This window comes from Pygocentrus nattereri, chromosome 24, assembly GCF_015220715.1.
Source record: "Pygocentrus nattereri isolate fPygNat1 chromosome 24, fPygNat1.pri, whole genome shotgun sequence".
Lineage (NCBI taxonomy): Eukaryota > Metazoa > Chordata > Actinopteri > Characiformes > Serrasalmidae > Pygocentrus > Pygocentrus nattereri.
The window spans coordinates 15,415,254-15,434,833 of record NC_051234.1 but is presented as its reverse complement, the minus strand read 5'-3'; the positions used below and the strand labels follow the sequence as shown (position 1 = coordinate 15,434,833).

The following is a 19,580-nucleotide window of genomic DNA, read 5'->3' as shown; positions in this document are numbered from 1 at the left end:
AAAGATGCTTTATGACAACACCAGTTGTAAAAAGCACTGTATAAATAAACTTGACTTGAGTAATGTGAACAATTCCAGTCTCTCTGCAGTAGTTACAATGTACTCAAGATTTGGATTAGCTTTGCAGGGCAGCAGGTTTGTAGAGGTTAACTGTGCAGTTTGAATTTTTTGCTTGATTATTTCATTTTTATTTTTAAAGAAATTCATAAAATCATTGCTGCTGTAAGCTGATGGGATCAGCAGGTTCAGTAACTGTTTGGTTGGTTCTTAGTCAATTTAGAAATTGTGCCAAATAATAATTTATGATTATTCTTATTATTTTCAATCAAAGAGGGAAGATAGGTTGAGCATGCTGCAGTAAGTGCCCTTCTATAGCTTATATGGTTCTCTTTCCAGGTGGACTGGAGTACTTCTAGTTTAGTCTGGTGTCATTTTCACTCTCATTGTCTGACTGCCTGTTTCAAAACTTGAGTAAGGGCACCTTCTTCAGGCCCTTATTCCCCCCTCCCCTCCCCTCCCTCCTACCCCACCCCCTTCCCAACACCTTCGCCGCTTTTACCCCCCCCCCATGGTATGAAGGGTCTGTGCTGGGTTTGTCCGCACCCCCCGCCCCCATCCCCGTTGCAAGTCATGGCCTCTGTGTGTGTGGAACTGTGTGCTAATGCTGAGGTGTTCTCTCTGTTCCCAGACTGAGTTTCCTTAGTCTCCTTTTCCTCACCCAATGTATTCTGTTTCTCTGTAGTTTTTCCATTATTCCTGTCTTCCTGTCCTGTCATATTGTATGTGCTCGGACGGGTTGATCAAAATTTCGCTGGTTACTTTGGTGACTATGTGACAATAAAGGCTTCATTCATTCATTAAAGCAGCTGGCAGACGGTCAGTTTAACCTATTTGTCTACTGCCTGGCCTTGGCCCTCGTTTGTCAGCAACTGACTGTCCTACACTGCAGGCTGTCTGTGAGACTATGCAACATCCTCCTGCGAAATGTAAATATCGTCTTGACTTATAAGATCAGGCTTGCCCTCAAAAATAGACCAATTATCAAACAAAGCCCACATTGCTTTCTCAGCACCACATCCAGCAGTTCCTCTCCCCTGTTGCTTAGATAGAATTGGCAGTTAATGTTCTCCTTTGTGGCAGTTTGAAAAAAATGCATTGGATGACTTCACATGTTTTGGAGGAAGTACATGCTAGTCCTAACCCTCCCAGTTTGGTAGGACTGTGTGATACGGACAGAATTTGCTAATGGGTGGACTTCACTATGGCTATATTGGGGAGAAAGTTGGGTAAAAGTCAATGATTTATACTTGTATTCAGGCATACTACAGTCACATAACATTTGGAATGTTCTATATGCATGAAAGCAGGTGTTACCTATTAAAGTGGCAAGCAAAGAAAGATTGCAAAATGCTGATCTTTACTATTGCAATATGTCAAGACCATACTCCCTCAAGTGAAAGTGAGTGCAGCAGTATGACATGTAGAAGCCTATACTTTCAATATTCTTGCCTGTGTATGCTTTGCTCTAGAAACTGTACAAGGAAAACTACAGTGCAGAGAAAGGGAAGTCTGTCTACGCTTACATGAAAACACTGCCAGAGGTGGATCACGCCATGGAGGTCAACAGGCAGCAGAGCAGTGTAATTGCAGTTTTTCAATTACTTAAGACTTCTCCTGCACTGCTGTGATAAGCTGGCATCAGAGCTATATTTCTATAATATAGCATAATCAAAATCTAATCTAATCTGTAGTTTTGATATGAATGTGTGATGCATGTATTATAATCTTTCTATTCCCTTGGGTACAGAGATGAATACAACCCCAATTCCAATGAAGTTGGGGCATTGTGTAAAAGATAAATAAAAACAGAATACGATGATTTTCAACCTATATCCAATTGAATACACTACAAAGACAAGATATTTAATATTTAACAGATAAACTTTATTCTTTTTTGCAAATATTCACTCATTTTGAATTTGATGCCTGCAACACGTTCCAAAGAAGTTGGAATTTAGGGATTTCATCATCTACAGTCCATAATATCAAAAGATTCAGAGAATCTGGAGAAATCTCTGCAAGTAAGCGACAAGGCAGAAAACCAACATTGAATGCCTGTGACCTTTGATCCCTCAGGCAGCACTGCATTAAAAACCAACATCATTCTTTAATGGATATTACCACATGGGCTTAGGAACACTTCAGAAAACCTTTATCAGTGAACACAGTTTGTCTCTCCATCTACAAGTGCAAGTTAAAACTCTGCCATGCAAAGCGATTGCATGCACAGCGGCCCGAGCTCATCTGAGATGGACTGACGCAAAGTGGAAAAGTGTTCTGCCGTCTGACGAGTCCACATTTCAAATTGTTTTTGGAAATCATGGATGTCGTGTCCTCCGGGCCAAAGAGGAAAAGGACTGCCCAGATTGTTATCAGCGCAAAGTTCAAAAGCCAGCATCTCTGATGGTATGGGGGTGTGTTAGTGCCCATGGCATGGGTAACTTGCACATCTGTGAAGCACCATTAATGCTGAAAGGTACATACAGGTTTTGGAGCAACATATGCTGCCATCCAAGCAACATCTTTTTCAGGGACGTCCCTGCTTATTTCAGCAAGACAATGCCAAGCCACATTCTGCACGTGTTACAACAGTGTGGCTTCATAGTAAAAGAGTGCGGAAGCTAGACTGGCCTGCCTGCAGTCCAGACCTGTCTCCCACTGAAAATGTGTGGTGCATTATGAAGCGCAAAATACGAGAATGGAGACTGTTGAGCAACTGAAGTTGTACATCAAGCAAGAATGGGAAAGAATTCCACCTACAAAGCTTCAACAATTAGTGTCCTCAGTTCCCAAATGCTTATTGAGTGTTGTTAAAAGGAAAGGTGATGTAACACAGTGGTAAACATGGCCCTGTCCCAACTTCTTTGGAATGTGTTGCAGGCATCAAATTCAAAATGAGTGAATATTTGCAAAAAACAATAAAAATTATCCGTTTGAACATTAAATATCTTGTCTTTGTAGTGTTTTCAATTGAATATAGATTGAAAAGGATTTGCAGATCATCATATTCTGTTTTTATTTATGTTTTCAGAACATCCCAACTTAATTGGAATTGGGGTTGTAGTTTTATCATTTTTATTTAATAACATTTTTCTTCCAGGCTGTACAGTATGGCATTGTGCGGTTAACAATCCAAATCCACAACTATTTGCACTCTAGTCGAGTACCTGTGACCGTTCCCATCACACATCGGTGTCAATGACAGTATGTAGGGTTCTCTGACAGTCATGTAGTGATGACAGGACTTAGCATGAGTTTTAACAGTTTTTAAGAATAAATAAATAAATAACACAACTGCAACAATAATGGAAAGGCTTCAGTTTTAACTTCTACCAGTGGTAAACATCTATTATTTCAGTTCAGGCCAAAACGAAAAACAGGAAAAAACACCTCTGTGATAATGCAAATTTCTTCTAGCTCTTTTTATGGTATCTATTAGTATACCAACTTTGACCACAACACGGGCAACTTGTTATATGCCTGGCATAGTTCAATGACCATGCAAGAAGGCAGAGCTTACTGGTTGATTTCCAGGCACTTGTTTCTTTCCACGGCTCTCAGTAGTGGTTGTAGGAGTGGCAGCCCTTGGTATCTGCATTGTCCTTGCTTCCTGTTGGTAGATATGACATTGCTCTCTTGCAAATGCTTGTGTTGGCCACTGGGTTTTTGTTCAAGTGCCTGTCCCTCAGCGCTCATTGCAGCACCTGCCGCAGCATTTATATGTAGTTTAAGCTTTGATATAAACATATTTTGTACCTTGTTTGTTGTAGTTTTGTGGTAACTCAGTAAAGAACCCTAGCATATAGCTGCCAAAGTTCTGTTTTATTCTTATCTTATGTTTTTTCTTATAAAAAATCAACAAAGAAATAAGAGTAATGCGGGAGAAGATAAAGCTTCAAGTAAAGTCTCCTCAGAGGGCAGACACTGTAACAGTCAGAATGTTTTTGAAGTGAAGTACCAGATCAACTCTCTGACATCTCTGACAAGTCTATCCATAAACTAACACTACATATACATGTCTAAATGAGCATAAAAATGTATTCCCACTTGGAGGAGGAAGAAACGTTTACTTCTACGTGCTTTGAAGTTTGGCTGAGAAATAGCTATGCTACCTGCATAATAACCATCGTAAAAAGCAGGACTCTGTTAATACTAATGTATTAATTTTCTGACTTTTATTAAATGCTGGCACTGAATACTTATTGTTAGCTTAGAAAATCATGAGAGATATGATTTTGTCCTTCAGACAAGTGAAATGTGCATTTTCTTCTCAAAAATGCTTAATGTTGAGACCTGGTTCCCCACTGCCTTTTAGTTTTATTTGAAGATATCATTTTAAAGAAATAGCAATGTCCCAACCTGGTTGATGCGACATGACAATTTTCAGATGATTGCATTTCACCAGTCAAATGGCCTATTTCCACCCATACATCCTGGTTTGGGACACATGTATCCCACCAAGAGGCATAATCAAATTCTGGATGGACACTTGTTTATGGTACAGATCACCCGGCAATGAAAATGATGACAAAATGCTTAAACTTCTGACCGCACTATTTTATACTGCACTGTTCAATGGCAAAGAGCTATTGGAATCATCTGAGAGATGCAAACACACCCATTGATATATGTCATACATACATACATTGTGAGAAGTTTGTGAGTTTTCATCATCTGCATTTCTGCATTTTACTCAAGGTGACCTATAGAAAGAGTCAAGAGGTGCACAAGTATCATGAGGTGGCGGATAGACCTGACATCCTGTGTGCTATAAAGGCTACAAAACTAGCTAGCAATGTAAGTTGTTTCACTCAACACTATTGCGTACGCAGTGTACACTTACTGAGCACTTTATTACATACACATACTTTGTTTCTACAGTCACTGTCTATTTTAACAGCTCCACTTACCATATAGGTTCACTTTGTAGTTCTACAATAGATTGTAGTCCATTTGTTTCTCTGCATACTTTGCTGGCCCCCTTTCAGCCTGTTCTTGAGTGGTTAGGACCACTACAGGACCTCCACAGAACAAGTATTATTTTGGTAGTGGATCATTCTCACCATTGCAGTGACACTGACGTGTGGAGTGTTGTATGCGTTGCACTGGAACAAGTGGCTCAGACACAGCAGTACTGCTGGAGTTTTTGAATACTGTGTCAACTCACTGTCCACTCTATTAGATACTCCTACCTTGTTGTTTCACCTTGTAGATATAAAGTTAGAGACAGTAGCGAATCCCCTGCAAACATGCCATGTGGGCCCACTGAGGCCTATCTGTGGAGTGGGCTAGGGCTAGCCAACAGATAACCCTCTATTGACCCACTGTGAGTCAGCCCACAGTGAGCCCTGAAAGGTCCCTGTTTGTGCAATGCACAACTGGACGAGACCATATCATTTTGCCCTCTGTGGGATCTTAATGGATTTGCGTGGGTTGTACACTATTAGGCTAGCCAACAGATAACCTGACACAGGCCCATTGTGGGTCACACCACTAAGTTAGCCCACCACTAAGTTGGGCCCATGTAAGCTAGCCCACTGTGGAGTCTTATTTCATTTGGGTGGGCAGTACACTATTGGGCTTGCCCACAGATGACCTGATACAGGCTCACTGTGGGTCACTCCACATTAGGCCTACATTATTTAGCCCATGTTGGGCCCTTAATGGTTTTGAATTGCAGTACACAGTGGCTAACGAACAGATATTCCAACATGTCAACATAATTTTAATGTTATTGTGTACTGTTTGTCAGCCTCACTTGAATTTTGAAATGTCAATATTATTTCAATTTTTTACATGTTCACTAGTGTGCATGTATGTGTGTGTTTCACTGCACAGATGGGTTAAACGCAGAGGTCTAATTTCAGTGTGCAAATGTAACGGGTTTACTTCTGCGTTGTGTAGGGTTTAATGATGAATTGTTGAAGTGATGACATCAGCACACCAGCTTAACATGAGGGAGCAGTTATTTTCTCCACCTGGACAGTTTACAAAAGGCGAATATCAGGCTTCATTAGTTTTTCTCTCTCGTGCTATCAGCCATACATTAAAAGAAAATAACAATAATAAAAAAATACATATAAAGCGAACTATAAGCTGTACACACTCCCTATTTGCTGAACAATATAAAATTAACACATATTTGACAATGTAACTCAACATACCTGCACAGTTTACCAAAGGCGAATGAACAGGCTTCATTAGTTTTTCTCTCTCTTGTGCACTCAGATTACAACAAAGCTGCTACACTACATGAACTATCTTTCTTCTTCTTTCGGCTGCTCCCTTTAGGGGTTGCCACAGCAGATCATCTGCCTCCATCTTGCAGTATCCACTGCCTCCTCTACTTTTACACCAACCATCTCCACCAGCACTTGCCACAGCATTTATATGTAGTTTAAGCTTTGATATAAACATATTTTTTACCTTGTTTGTTGTAGTTTTGTGGTAACTCAGTAAAGAACCCTAGCATATAGCTGCCAAAGCTCTGTTTTATTCTTATCTTATGTTTTTTCTTATCAAAAATGAACAAAGAAATAAGAGTAATTCGGGAGAAGATAAAGCTTCAAGTAAAGTCTCCTCAGAGTGCAGACACTGTAACAGTCAGAATGTTTTTGAAGTGAAGTACCAGATCAACTCTCTGACATCTCTGTGAGATATGATTTTGTCCTTCAGACAAGTGAAATGTGCATTTTCTTCTCAAAAATGCTTAATGTTGAGACCTGGTTCCCCACTGCCTTTTAGTTGTATTTGAAGATATCATTTTAAAGAAATAGCAATGTCCCAACCTGGTTGATGCGACATGACAATTTTCAGATGATTGCATTTCACCAGTCAAATGGCCTATTTCCACCCATACATCCTGGTTTGGGACACATGTATCCCACCAAGAGGCATAATCAAATTCTGGATGGACACTTGTTTATGGTACAGATCACCCGGCAATGAAAATGATGTCAAAATGCGTAAACTTCTGACCGCACTATTTTATACTGCACTGTTCAATGGCAAAGAGCTATTGGAATCATCTGAGAGATGCAAACACACCCATTGATATATGTCATACATACATACATACATTGTGAGAAGTTTGTGAGTTTTCATCATCTGCATTTCTGCATTTTCCTCAAGGTGACCTATAGAAAGAGTCAAGAGGTGCGCAAGTATCATGAGGTGGCGGATAGACCTGACATCCTGTGTGCTATAAAGGCTACAAAACTAGCTAGCAATGTAAGTTGTTTCACTCAACACTATTGCGTACGCAGTGTACACTTACTGAGCACTTTATTACATACACATACTTTGTTTCTACAGTCACTGTCTATTTTAACAGCTCCACTTACCATATAGGTTCACTTTGTAGTTCTACAATAGATTGTAGTCCATTTGTTTCTCTGCATACTTTGCTGGCCCCCTTTCAGCCTGTTCTTGAGTGGTTAGGACCACTACAGGACCTCCACAGAACAAGTATTATTTTGGTAGTGGATCATTCTCACCATTGCAGTGACACTGACGTGTGGAGTGTTGTATGCGTTGCACTGGAACAAGTGGCTCAGACACAGCAGTACTGCTGGAGTTTTTGAATACTGTGTCAACTCACTGTCCACTCTATTAGATACTCCTACCTTGTTGTTTCACCTTGTAGATATAAAGTTAGAGACAGTAGCGAATCCCCTGCAAACATGCCATGTGGGCCCACTGAGGCCTATCTGTGGAGTGGGCTAGGGCTAGCCAACAGATAACCCTCTATTGACCCACTGTGAGTCAGCCCACAGTGAGCCCTGAAAGGTCCCTGTTTGTGCAATGCACAACTGGACGAGACCATATCATTTTGTCCTCTGTGGGATCTTAATGGATTTGCGTGGGTTGTACACTATTAGGCTAGCCAACAGATAACCTGACACAGGCCTATTGTGGGTCACACCACTAAGTTAGCCCACCACTAAGTTGGGCCCATGTAAGCTAGCCCACTGTGGAGTCTTATTTCAATTGGGTGGGCAGTACACTATTGGGCTTGCCCACAGATGACCTGATACAGGCTCACTGTGGGTCACTCCACATTAGGCCTACATTATTTAGCCCATGTTGGGCCCTTAATGGTTTTGAATTGCAGTACACAGTGGCTAACGAACAGATATTCCAACATGTCAACATAATTTTAATGTTATTGTGTACTGTTTGTCAGCCTCACTTGAATTTTGAAATGTCAATATTATTTCAATTTTTTGTTCACTAGTGTGCATGTATGTGTGTGTTTCACTGCACAGATGGGTTAAACGCAGAGGTCTAATTTCAGTGTGCAAATGTAACGGGTTTACTTCTGCGTTGTGTAGGGTTTAATGATGAATTGTTGAAGTGATGACATCAGCACACCAGCTTAACATGAGGGAGCAGTTATTTTCTCCACCTGGACAGTTTACAAAAGGCGAATATCAGGCTTCATTAGTTTTTCTCTCTCGTGCTATCAGCCATACATTAAAAGAAAATAACAATAATAAAAAAATACATATAAAGCGAACTATAAGCTGTACACACTCCCTATTTGCTGAACAATATAAAATTAACACATATTTGACAATGTAACTCAACATACCTGCACAGTTTACCAAAGGCGAATGAACAGGCTTCATTAGTTTTTCTCTCTCTTGTGCACTCAGATTACAACAAAGCTGCTACACTACATGAACTATCTTTCTTCTTCTTTCGGCTGCTCCCTTTAAGGGTTGCCACAGCAGATCATCTGCCTCCATCTTGCCCTATCCACTGCCTCCTCTACTTTTACACCAACCATCTCCATGTCCACCTTCACTACATCCATAAACCTTCTCTGAGGTCTACCTCTTCTCCTTCTACCTGGCAGCTCCATCTCCAACATTCTTTGCCCAATATATCCACTATTCCTCCTCAACACATGTCCAAACCATCTCAACCTGGCCTCTCTGGCTTTATCTCCAAACTGCTCCACCTTCACTGTCCCTCTGATTTGCTCATTTCTAATCTTGTCCATCCTTGTCACTCCCAATGAAAATCTTAGCATTTTCATCTCCGCCACCTCCAGCTCAGCCTCCTGTCTTTTAGACAGAGCCGCAGTTTCCAAACCATACATCATAGCAGGACGCACTACTGTCTTGTGAACCTTCCCTTTCACTCTTGCTGCTATCCTTCTGTCACACATCAGCCCTGACACCCGTCTCCACCTACTCCATCCTGCCTGCACCCTCTTCTTCACCTCTTTTCTACACTGTCCATTGCTCTGGATGGTTGACCCAAGATATTTGAAGTCATCCACCTTTACGACCTCTACTCCTTGCATCTTCACTTTTCCACCTGCCTCCCTCTCATTCACACACATGTATTCCGTCTTGTCTCTACTGACCTTCATTCCTCTCCTCTCCAGTGCAAACCTCCACTTGTCCAGATTCTCTTCCACCTGCTCTCTACTCTCACCACAGAATACACTACATGAACTATACAAAGCCTAAAACTGTGAATAAAAGTTATTCCCCTTCTTTAAAAACAAACAAATGTATGCACTGCTGGTTTAATCTGGTCATATTAAGCAAAAGAAAAGAAGAAATATACTGTGAACAATTAGCATCCATACTTCGTAATTAGCATTCCACCTTAATGTTCCACCTTAACAGAACTCATGGCCAACAGCAAATAAAAACATAAAAACCCCATAAACGCGTTTTAACTACACAACAAGTGTGTGTTATAATGTTTTTTTGACTGAATTAACTCATTTTATGTCAAACTGGAAAATACAAAGTGTGTTTTAACTTAAAATAACGGAGCTGTGCCAGCACACACCTTCTCTCACAGAGGTGTTTTCCAAAGAGGACGAAAGGTGGGGCTACAGCTTTCTTTCGTACTCCACTTAGGTAAAGGCTGCTAAAACTCCGCCCATATTGAACTTGCTCTAGTAAATCAAACTTCTCTTTTATATATTTCTCAAGCTAAATTATTAGCAGTAGCCAAAATAAACAATAAAGTAATTTGAACTAAGAATTTTACAGATAGAATTTTACATTTCATAGTCCCCTCTTTCTCTCCTCAATGAATTGCTCCAACAATTAAAAGCCCTTGCTGATTTCAAAATAAAATCCCTGAAGTGAATAATCTAGTGTAACATCACACTGCCACACAAACACAGTGACAAATGGTTGTAAATTCAATTAATAACGTTTTGTTCCTAAAATGGTACCTGTTCCTTTAAGAACCTCTTGTGTGATGATTGTAGCTGCACAGGAAGCTGACCGCTAAACTGCAGAAAGGAAAGCAGAGGAAAGAAGAGAGTGTAGAAAAATATTGAATGAGCTGAATCAAATTTTATTATAAGAAAAGTGTAGTCCATGTGATTATTTAAACCAGCAAACAGCAGCTGAATAATTTAACAAGTTAAAAGGAAGACAGTTTGGTGAGTTTAAATTCACATGTAACGATAGCTAAAGCAGACGAGGCTAGTTACGTAACAATTAAGTAAGTTTGGTTCTTTACCTGAAAAAGATAAATGTTGTTTGCAGCCATAAAGGAAAAAGTATGACTTTGTTTATACAACCCCAATTCCAAAAATGTTGGGACACTGTGTAAAATGTAAATAAAAACAGAATACAGTGATTTGCAAATCTCAAGATCCATATTTTGCTCACAATAGAACACAGAACACATATCAGATGTTGAAAGGGAGACATTTTACTATTTCATAAAAAATATTAACACTAACTTTTTTTGCAGTAACGCATCTCAAAAAAGTTGGGACAGGGACAGGTATACCATTGTGTAGTGTAGCAGGAGGTGGTTAAATTGTTACACCTCCTGTTTAACAAACACCCACTTTAAATTGTTGGGCGGGTCCTTGGCACACTATATCTGGGCAGGAGAACGCTGCCTGTAGGTGCGCTACCTGTTGTTCCCCCCCCTCTCCCTTTCGGGGCATTTTACTTCCGGGTCTACGGCATCCGGCGTGGCGGTGTTTGGCGTGGACGCATTTGATTCTCCTTTCTGGCTCACTCTTCAACGAGTATAAGGTACCCGTATTTTTGGGTTTTTGTATGGAAGGCTTCCAATGCGGGTTTTAATCATTAATCCGCTTCCGCGGTTTGTTATAGTGCCGTTGGCTTGCGGTGTTCTTGCCGGTGTTGGTGCTCTGCGGCTTTGCCGGCACAGTTTCACTTGCAGTTAAGTAAGAATAAGGGCTGTGCTGCGCCGCTGTGGCTACTACTTGCTGTGGCTACTACTTGCTGTGGCTGGGGGGCCTGTGTTCCTATCCTTCCTGCGGGGGAGACTGTTGTGCTGTATGCTGGTAGGTATACGCCCTGTTAATTTGTAAGCTGGACAGTATTTTGCGTTGACCATTTTAGCTGCTGTTGTGTGTTTTGCAGGTCTTCTGGCCAGAACTGTTTGCTGGTGTCTCCAGCTCTCTGTGGTGCTGCTGTTTTGTCTGGAGTTTACGTTTGGGATTCAGATTCCTGCTGTATTGCCATGGGTTGGCTTAGGACTGTTTTTGTTTCTTTAATTTTGGTTTATTTTATGTTTGCTTAGTAATATTGTCCTTTTCTAATTTGTTTCTCTGTCTGTTTATTTGTTTTTTTGTGATTTTTACTTTGTTCTAATTTGGCTCTTGGGCTGTAGTGTTGACTTGTTATAATTGCTTTTGTGTGTGTGTGTGTGTGTGTGTGTGTGTGTGTGTGTGTTTTATGAGGGTTATTGGACAGTGTTGTATGAGGGGGTAAGGACAGTGGCACTTATTAGCCAATGCTGTTAGCCTTCCTCCTCAAACCCTGGTGTAAATATTTTTGTTTTTTTCTTCTGGTTGGACAGGAGCAGTGGGCCAAAGTGGGAGGCAGACTGATCTGGGTGGCGGAGTCCCTTTTTCACCTTCTCTGTAGTATAGAGCACTTTGTGTGGCGTTGAGGTGTGTAGTGTGATCACCTGTGGTGTGTAGTGTAGGTGTTCCCCCCCTCTACTCTCATACTTTCTTCTGCTGTGGTGAGCCCCTTAGTTCTGTTCCGTTTGCCACCAGAATTTTACGAAATTGTATATGGATCCATAGGATATTAAAATTAATTGTATTTGTGTCTTTTTATTGTGCCAGGGTCCAGTAGGGGGCTTGTGTCCTGACCTGTCTTGGGAGGGAGATTTTAAATAATCCTTAATAAACTTTGAAAGAACATTGGCATTACGTCTCTGTCCAAGTGTGTCGAACCAGCGTGTCCTTCTGCCTTGGGCTTATGTCCCAGGTATATTTCCTAGGGGTGAAATTCCCCTATGTGGCGTAGTCGTGCTACTTAATTTACCCCTCCGCTCTGCCACATTTTGGCGTAGTCGGCAGGATTCACTTGCGAATCAGAGACGTAAGGTCCAATGTGTGTTTGTGGTGTTTTAGTTTAAATATTAAACTGTGTATTAGGTATATTAGAGACAAAACAGCAGCATTTACTTGAGGGATTGGATAGGTTCTTAACCTTATTGGTTGGTTGAGTTTGGTGTAGCACCCCCGGAGATGGAGGAGGAGATACAGCAGCTTAGAGACTTAGTGTTGCAGCTTAAGGCCGATAATGAGAGGCTACTTCAGGAAAGGGCTGCCGTTCTGACTGGGTCTGGTGTGGCTACCCCAGCTTCCCCTGTCGCGGCAAGTAATGCTCCGCCTGCTGGTGTTAGTACTGTCACAGAGCGTCTTGTGGTAGTGCCTCGTGATCGGAAGTGCCCTTTATTCAATGGTAAGTCTGGGATAAGTGTAGTGGAATGGATTGAGGAGATACAAGTGTGTATGCGGGCCCGTCATCTTTCTGTATTGGATCAGGCTTTCTTTATTTTTGACCATTTAGAAGGGGAAGCGAGGGAAGAAATAAAGTTTCGCTCGAGTGTGGAGAGAGGGGACCCAGTTAAAATTTTAGCCATTTTAAAAAATCTCTATGGTTGTTCCCAGTCTTATGTGACGTTACAGCAGGCATTTTTTTCACGCAACCAGCAGGAAGGGGAAACCTTGCAGGAGTTTTCTTTAGCTTTACTGGCTTTAATGGAACCAGTAAAGCAGCATGCCCCGGAGGGACTGCTTAATGTAGGGGTTTTGCTTCGAGACCAGTTTGTGGAACATGTTTTAGATGGTGCTCTTCGTAGAGAGTTAAAGCAGTTTGTCCGCCAGAGGCCTAATGCTACGCTGTTAGAGGTCCGTGGGGAAGCCATCCGGTGGGAGAGGGAGGGGCTGCCGGGGGGTGCTAGGGGACGTAGTTTTTCCCTACCATCAGCTTATGGTTTGCAGTATAGTGTGCAGGGAGGTTCCCGCCCAGCTCCTCTAACTGCTTCTCAGCCATCAGAATTGGGAGAGTTGAAGGATCTTTTGAAGCAGCAGCAAGAACAGCTCAATCGGTTAACTAGCACTGTTGCGGCTTTGCAGACGTCCTCTCGGTCTAGCTACCCTTTTCATCGGGAGCGTGTAATATGTCGGAGATGCCAACAGCCGGGTCACTTTGCACGGGAGTGTGATGGGGAACGTGTTCTTCCTCCATCTAGGCCTCCGCCTCAGAATGTGGTTAGACCACCTCGTTTTTCTCGGCAAATGGAAAACTGAAGCCCGCTGAGTTGCAGAGCCACAGCTCAGAGGGGGTGACTTTAGGCTCAACGGTGGGTACTGTATCTAGGCTGATGTCTTCCTGTCCAGTTGTTGATGTGTTAATTGGTGGGGTTGTGGTTTCTTGCTTACTGGATACTGGTTCTATGGTATCTACAGTAACCGAGAGCTTCTTCATACAGCAGTTTGAACCTTGGGGTCAGGACCATTTACAGTCCTGTCACTGGTTACAGCTTCGGGTCGCTAATGGGCTTGATATCCCCTATATAGGTTATTTAGAACTGGATGTAATGCTGTGTGGTAAGGTGATGTCTCGTTGTGGGATCCTGGTAGTGAAAGATCCTCCTGGTGCTTCTACTGTAGTCCCAGGTGTTTTGGGGATGAATATTATTAGCCGGTGTTATCAGGAGCTGTTTGGGTCACATGGCCCTTCCTTTTTTAATGTGCCCTCAGTGGTGCAGGCTCCTGTTCCGGTTATTCAGGCCTTACAGCATTGCCACCAGTCTGCAGCCCAGGTGCCCAGAGACCCCATGGGGCATGTAAAGGTGCGGGGGAGCCGGGCGTTGCTCATACCTGGTGGGGTAATGAAGTTGGTTGCCAGCACTTGTCCAGAGCTATCGGTTGGCCGTTCTGCGCTCTTTGAGCCTTCTGAGGTTGGCTTGCCTGCAGGTCTGTTGGCTTCTCCCTGTCTTGTCCATGTTGTCAGGGGCACAGTTTATGTTCCGGTAGTTAATGTAGGGACCACTGAAGTCCTGCTGTACCCGCATACTCGCCTTGGCTCTTTAAGCAGTGTTCAGGTTGTCAGTCTACCTTCTGGTGTTACTGAGGTCCGGCCCCTGACTGCCACAGTGTCTTCCCAAACAGTTGCTAGTTCTGTACAGAATGGAATGGCGGCAGTAGATCTGTCGGCTTTGACCGAGCTAGAACAAAAGGAGGTTCGGTCTCTCTTACAGAAGTACCACTCAGTTTTTTCAGCTCATGAGGGTGACTTGGGGTGTACGAACCTCATTGAACATGAGATTCCTCTGCTAGATGATGTTCCAGTGCGGCAGCGGTATAGACGCATTCCCCCGTCAGAGTATGAGTTGGTGAAGGCCCATATTGATCAGCTTCTTGAGGCTCGGGTAGTGAGGGAGAGCAGTAGTCCCTATGCTTCCCCCATTGTCCTAGTTAAAAAGAAGGATGGAAGTTTGCGCATGTGCGTGGATTATCGACTGCTTAATAGCAAGACACGTAAGGATGCTTTTCCTTTGCCGCGCATTGAGGAGAGCCTGGATGCACTTGCCGGAGCCCGCTGGTTTTCTACTTTAGATCTGGCCAGTGGGTATAATCAGGTTCCAGTGGCAGAACAGGATAAGCCTAAGACCGCTTTTTGTACACCTTTTGGCTTATTTGAGTGGAACCGGATGGCGTTTGGGCTGTGTAATGCTCCAAGCACTTTCCAACGGTTGATGCAACGGATGTTTGGGGACCAGCAGTATCAGTCCTGGCTTCTCTACCTTGATGATATTATTGTGTTTTCTTCCTCTGTTTCCCAACATGTGCAGCGATTGGAGGTTGTACTGGGGCGCCTCCAAAAGGAAGGCTTAAAGGCAAAATTGGGGAAGTGTGTCTTTTTCCAACAGGAAGTTGGTTATTTGGGACATGTCATTTCTAGTAGAGGAGTTTCTACGGACCCTGCTAAGGTTGAGGCGGTAGCACAGTGGCAGCGTCCTCGGAATGTGTCAGAGCTGCGTTCTTTTCTAGGGTTCGCCAGCTACTATAGGCGCTTTGTGGAGGGATTTGCTCAATTGGCCGGCCCTCTGCATAAGCTGGTGGCTGCACTCCTGAGTACAGAGTCTAAGAAGGGTTCCAGACAGGGTCTGGGAGCAGCCTGGACTTCCCAGTGCGAGCAAAGTTTTGAGGCCTTGAAGGCAAAGTTGGTTTCCTCTCCTGTGTTGGCCTTTGCAGACTTTTCATTGCCCTTTATTTTAGAAATTGATGCCAGCCATAGTGGCCTTGGCGCTGTGCTCTCCCAAGAGCAGGAAGGGCAGGTTCGTCCAGTAGCTTATGCCAGCCGAGGTCTTCGGCCCCCAGAGCGCAATATGGTTAATTATAGTTCTATGAAGTTGGAATTTCTTGCGCTAAAGTGGGCCATGACAGAGAAATTTCGCGAGTACCTTTTGGGGCAGAAGTGTGTGGTATACACTGACAACAACCCATTGAGTTACCTTCAGTCCGCCAAACTGGGAGCCACAGAGCATCGATGGGCAGCGCAGCTTGCGGTTTTTGACTTTGAGATCAAGTATCGTTCAGGCCGTAGTAATAAAAATGCAGATGCACTGTCCCGTCAGTATCTGTCAGGCCCCAGTTTGGCAGAACATGTCCTTCCAGGTACCTCCGTCCCGTTATTAGTCCAACAGGCCTCCCAGGTGGATTCAGAGGTGGTGGCAACTCAGGCTTTGGTCTCTGCGCTACCAGGTAGTTCTTCCCAGGACATTTGTTCCTTGCAGGACGCAGATCCTCTTCTTAAAGAGGTTCTGGTGTTTTGGAGGAAGCAGGTCCAGCCCTCCTCCACCGAGAGGCGTAAGGTATCTAGACCAGCAATGGCGCTGTTGCGCCAGTGGGGCCGGTTGGTGGAGAGAGAGGGGGTGTTGTATCGTCGGGTGTTTCGTCCCGATGGAGGAGAGGAGTATCTTCAACTTATCTTGCCTGCGGTTCTTAAGCAGGAGGTATTGAAACACCTGCATCAGGAACACGGCCACCAGGGTATTGAGCGGACTACAGAGTTGGTAAGGCAGCGGTGTTACTGGCCTGGGATGTTTACGGACATCAAACAGTGGTGCCAAGAGTGTGAACGGTGCCAAGTTGCTAAAGATTCAGGGCAGGTACCCCATAGTTTTATGGGGCATTTGTTGGCATCCAGGCCAAATGAAATCTTGGCCATAGATTTCACCATGTTGGAGCCATCACGGAATGGGATGGAAAATGTCCTGGTAATGACTGATGTATTTAGTAAATACACAGTAGCAGTCCCCACTCGTGATCAGCGAGCTTCCACTGTGGCACAGGTCCTGCTGATGGAATGGTTTTATAAGTTTGGTGTCCCAAGTCGGATTCATTCCGATCAAGGTAGAAGCTTTGAAAGCGCTTTAATTTATCAGCTCTGTTGTTTATATGGGGTAGAAAGGTCTCGGACGACCCCATACCATCCTGCGGGTAATGGGCAGTGCGAGCGTTTTAACAGAACCCTGCATAACCTTTTGCGTACCCTACCAACCTCTCGGAAGCAGGACTGGGCTTCCCACCTGCCACAAGTAGTTTTCTGCTACAATACTACCCCTCATCAGGGTACGGGCGAGTCTCCTTACTTTTTGATGTTTGGCCAGGAACCTAGGCTCCCTGTAGACTTTTTATTGGGTCAGGTGCAGGATCCTATGCCTGGGGGGATTCAGGATTGGGTGTTGGAGCATCAGGCCAGACTTAAGTTGGCATTCGAAGGGGCTCGTGAGCGGTTGTTGGTAGCGGCTGGTCGCCGGAAGGAAAGGTATGACCAGCGTATTCGGGACGTGCCCTTATATGAGGGTCAGTTGGTTTATCTCCGGGACCATAGTGCCCGGGGGCGCCATAAGATTCAGGATGTGTGGAGTTCTGTTGTGCATCAGGTGCTAAGAGCCCCTTCTGGTGAAGGAGCTGTTTATATGGTTGCCCCCATTAATGATCTGTGTAAGGTAAAGCATGTTCACCGTAACATGCTGAAGCCTCAAATTCAGAAAGGGGTTTCTACTACTCTTCCTAGGGCTTCCCCGCCACCAGTACCGATAGCAGCAGCAGACACCTCCGGTGATGGTGACCTATGGCTGTTGGTATCGGAGACTATACCACCTGTTGTAACTGTTCCGAATAGTTCTGCAGGGCTTTATACAGTGTCACCGGTAGGGGGGGAGCAGGTTTTAGGGGCATCAGCTGTGCAGGAGGGGCCTCAGCCCTTAGATTCTCCCTTGTCCCAGCCTTGTTCTAGTCTGACGTTGCGCCGTACTGCGCGCCCTACAGCGGGTCAGCACTCTAATATTCATCGTCTTCCGTGTACAGTACGTACTGAGGCCAATAGGGCAGAGGCACTACAAGAGTCTGTGTTAAGTGCACAGTCAGTATTGTTTAGACCTTGGTGCTAGTTTCATTAGGTTAATTCATCGTCGGGGCGACGATGCAAGATGGTGGGGTAGATTGTAGCAGGAGGTGGTTAAATTGTTACACCTCCTGTTTAACAAACACCCACTTTAAATTGTTGGGCGGGTCCTTGGCACACTATATCTGGGCAGGAGAACGCTGCCTGTAGGTGCGCTACCTGTTGTTCCCCCCCCTCTCCCTTTCGGGGCATTTTACTTCCGGGTCTACGGCATCCGGCGTGGCGGTGTTTGGCGTGGACACATTTGATTCTCCTTTCTGGCTCACTCTTCAACGAGTATAAGGTACCCGTATTTTTGGGTTTTTGTATGGAAAGCTTCCAATGCGGGTTTTAATCATTAATCCGCTTCCGCGGTTTGTTATAGTGCCGTTGGCTTGCGGTGTTCTTGCCGGTGTTGGTGCTCTGCGGCTTTGCCGGCACAGTTCCACTTGCAGTTAAGTAAGAATAAGGGCTGTGCTGCGCCGCTGTGGCTACTACTTGCTGTGGCTACTACTTGCTGTGGCTGGGGGGCCTGTGTTCCTATCCTTCCTGCGGGGGAGACTGTTGTGCTGTATGCTGGTAGGTATACGCCCTGTTAATTTGTAAGCTGGACAGTATTTTGCGTTGACCATTTTAGCTGCTGTTGTGTGTTTTGCAGGTCTTCTGGCCAGAACTGTTTGCTGGTGTCTCCAGCTCTCTGTGGTGCTGCTGTTTTGTCTGGAGTTTACGTTTGGGATTCAGATTCCTGCTGTATTGCCATGGGTTGGCTTAGGACTGTTTTTGTTTCTTTAATTTTGGTTTATTTTATGTTTGCTTAGTAATATTGTCCTTTTCTAATTTGTTTCTCTGTCTGTTTATTTGTTTTTTTGTGATTTTTACTTTGTTCTAATTTGGCTCTTGGGCTGTAGTGTTGACTTGTTATAATTGCTTTTGCGTGTGTGTGTGTGTGTGTGTGTGTTTTATGAGGGTTATTGGACAGTGTTGTATGAGGGGGTAAGGACAGTGGCACTTATTAGCCAATGCTGTTAGCCTTCCTCCTCAAACCCTGGTGTAAATATTTTTGTTTTTTTCTTCTGGTTGGACAGGAGCAGTGGGCCAAAGTGGGAGGCAGACTGATCTGGGTGGCAGAGTCCCTTTTTCACCTTCTCTGTAGTATAGAGCACTTTGTGTGGCGTTGAGGTGTGTAGTGTGATCACCTGTGGTGTGTAGTGTAGGTGTTCCCCCCCTCTACTCTCATACTTTCTTCTGCTGTGGTGAGCCCCCTAGTCCTGTTCCGTTTGCCACCAGAATTTTACGAAATTGTATATGGATCCATAGGATATTAAAATTAATTGTATTTGTGTCTTTTTATTGTGCCAGGGTCCAGTAGGGGGCTTGTGTCCTGACCTGTCTTGGGAGGGAGATTTTAAATAATCCTTAATAAACTTTGAAAGAACATTGGCATTACGTCTCTGTCCAAGTGTGTCGAACCAGCGTGTCCTTCTGCCTTGGGCTTATGTCCCAGGTATATTTCCTAGGGGTGAAATTCCCCTAGGTGGCGTAGTCGTGCTACTTAATTTACCCCTCCGCTCTGCCACAGTAGCATCAGCTCTTCTTTTAACAACAGCCTGTAAAAGTCTGGGAAGTGAGGAGACCAATTGCTGGCTTTTTGGGAGAGGAATATTGTCCCATTCTTGTCTGATGTAGGATTGTAGTTGCTCAGCAATGGGTGTTCTTTGCTGGATGTTTCGATTCATGATGGGCCAAATGTTTTCTGTTGGTGAAAGGACTAGACTGCAGGCAGGCCAATTCAAGCCCGGA

The 19,580-nt window shown here is 44.0% G+C and overlaps 1 protein-coding gene across 13 annotated transcripts in view; it reads left to right on the top strand.

Annotated features, from left to right (window-relative positions):
* LOC108411423 (nebulette-like) overlaps positions 1 to 19,580 on the top strand; it is a 227,152-nt gene that overhangs the window by 114,515 nt on the left and 93,057 nt on the right. For 7 of the 13 annotated variants that reach the window (XM_037533859.1, XM_037533858.1, XM_037533854.1 and 4 more), the window contains 3 exons: positions 1,530 to 1,640; positions 4,759 to 4,857; positions 7,192 to 7,290. The exons of 3 other annotated variants lie outside the window; for them this stretch is intronic. In XM_037533859.1, coding sequence (XP_037389756.1) covers positions 1,530 to 1,640; positions 4,759 to 4,857; positions 7,192 to 7,290 — 309 coding nt within the window. The remainder of the gene's footprint in view (positions 1 to 1,529; positions 1,641 to 4,758; positions 4,858 to 7,191; positions 7,291 to 19,580) is intronic. 3 more of the 13 variants (XM_037533861.1, XM_037533857.1, XM_037533860.1) reach the window with 2 other exon arrangements.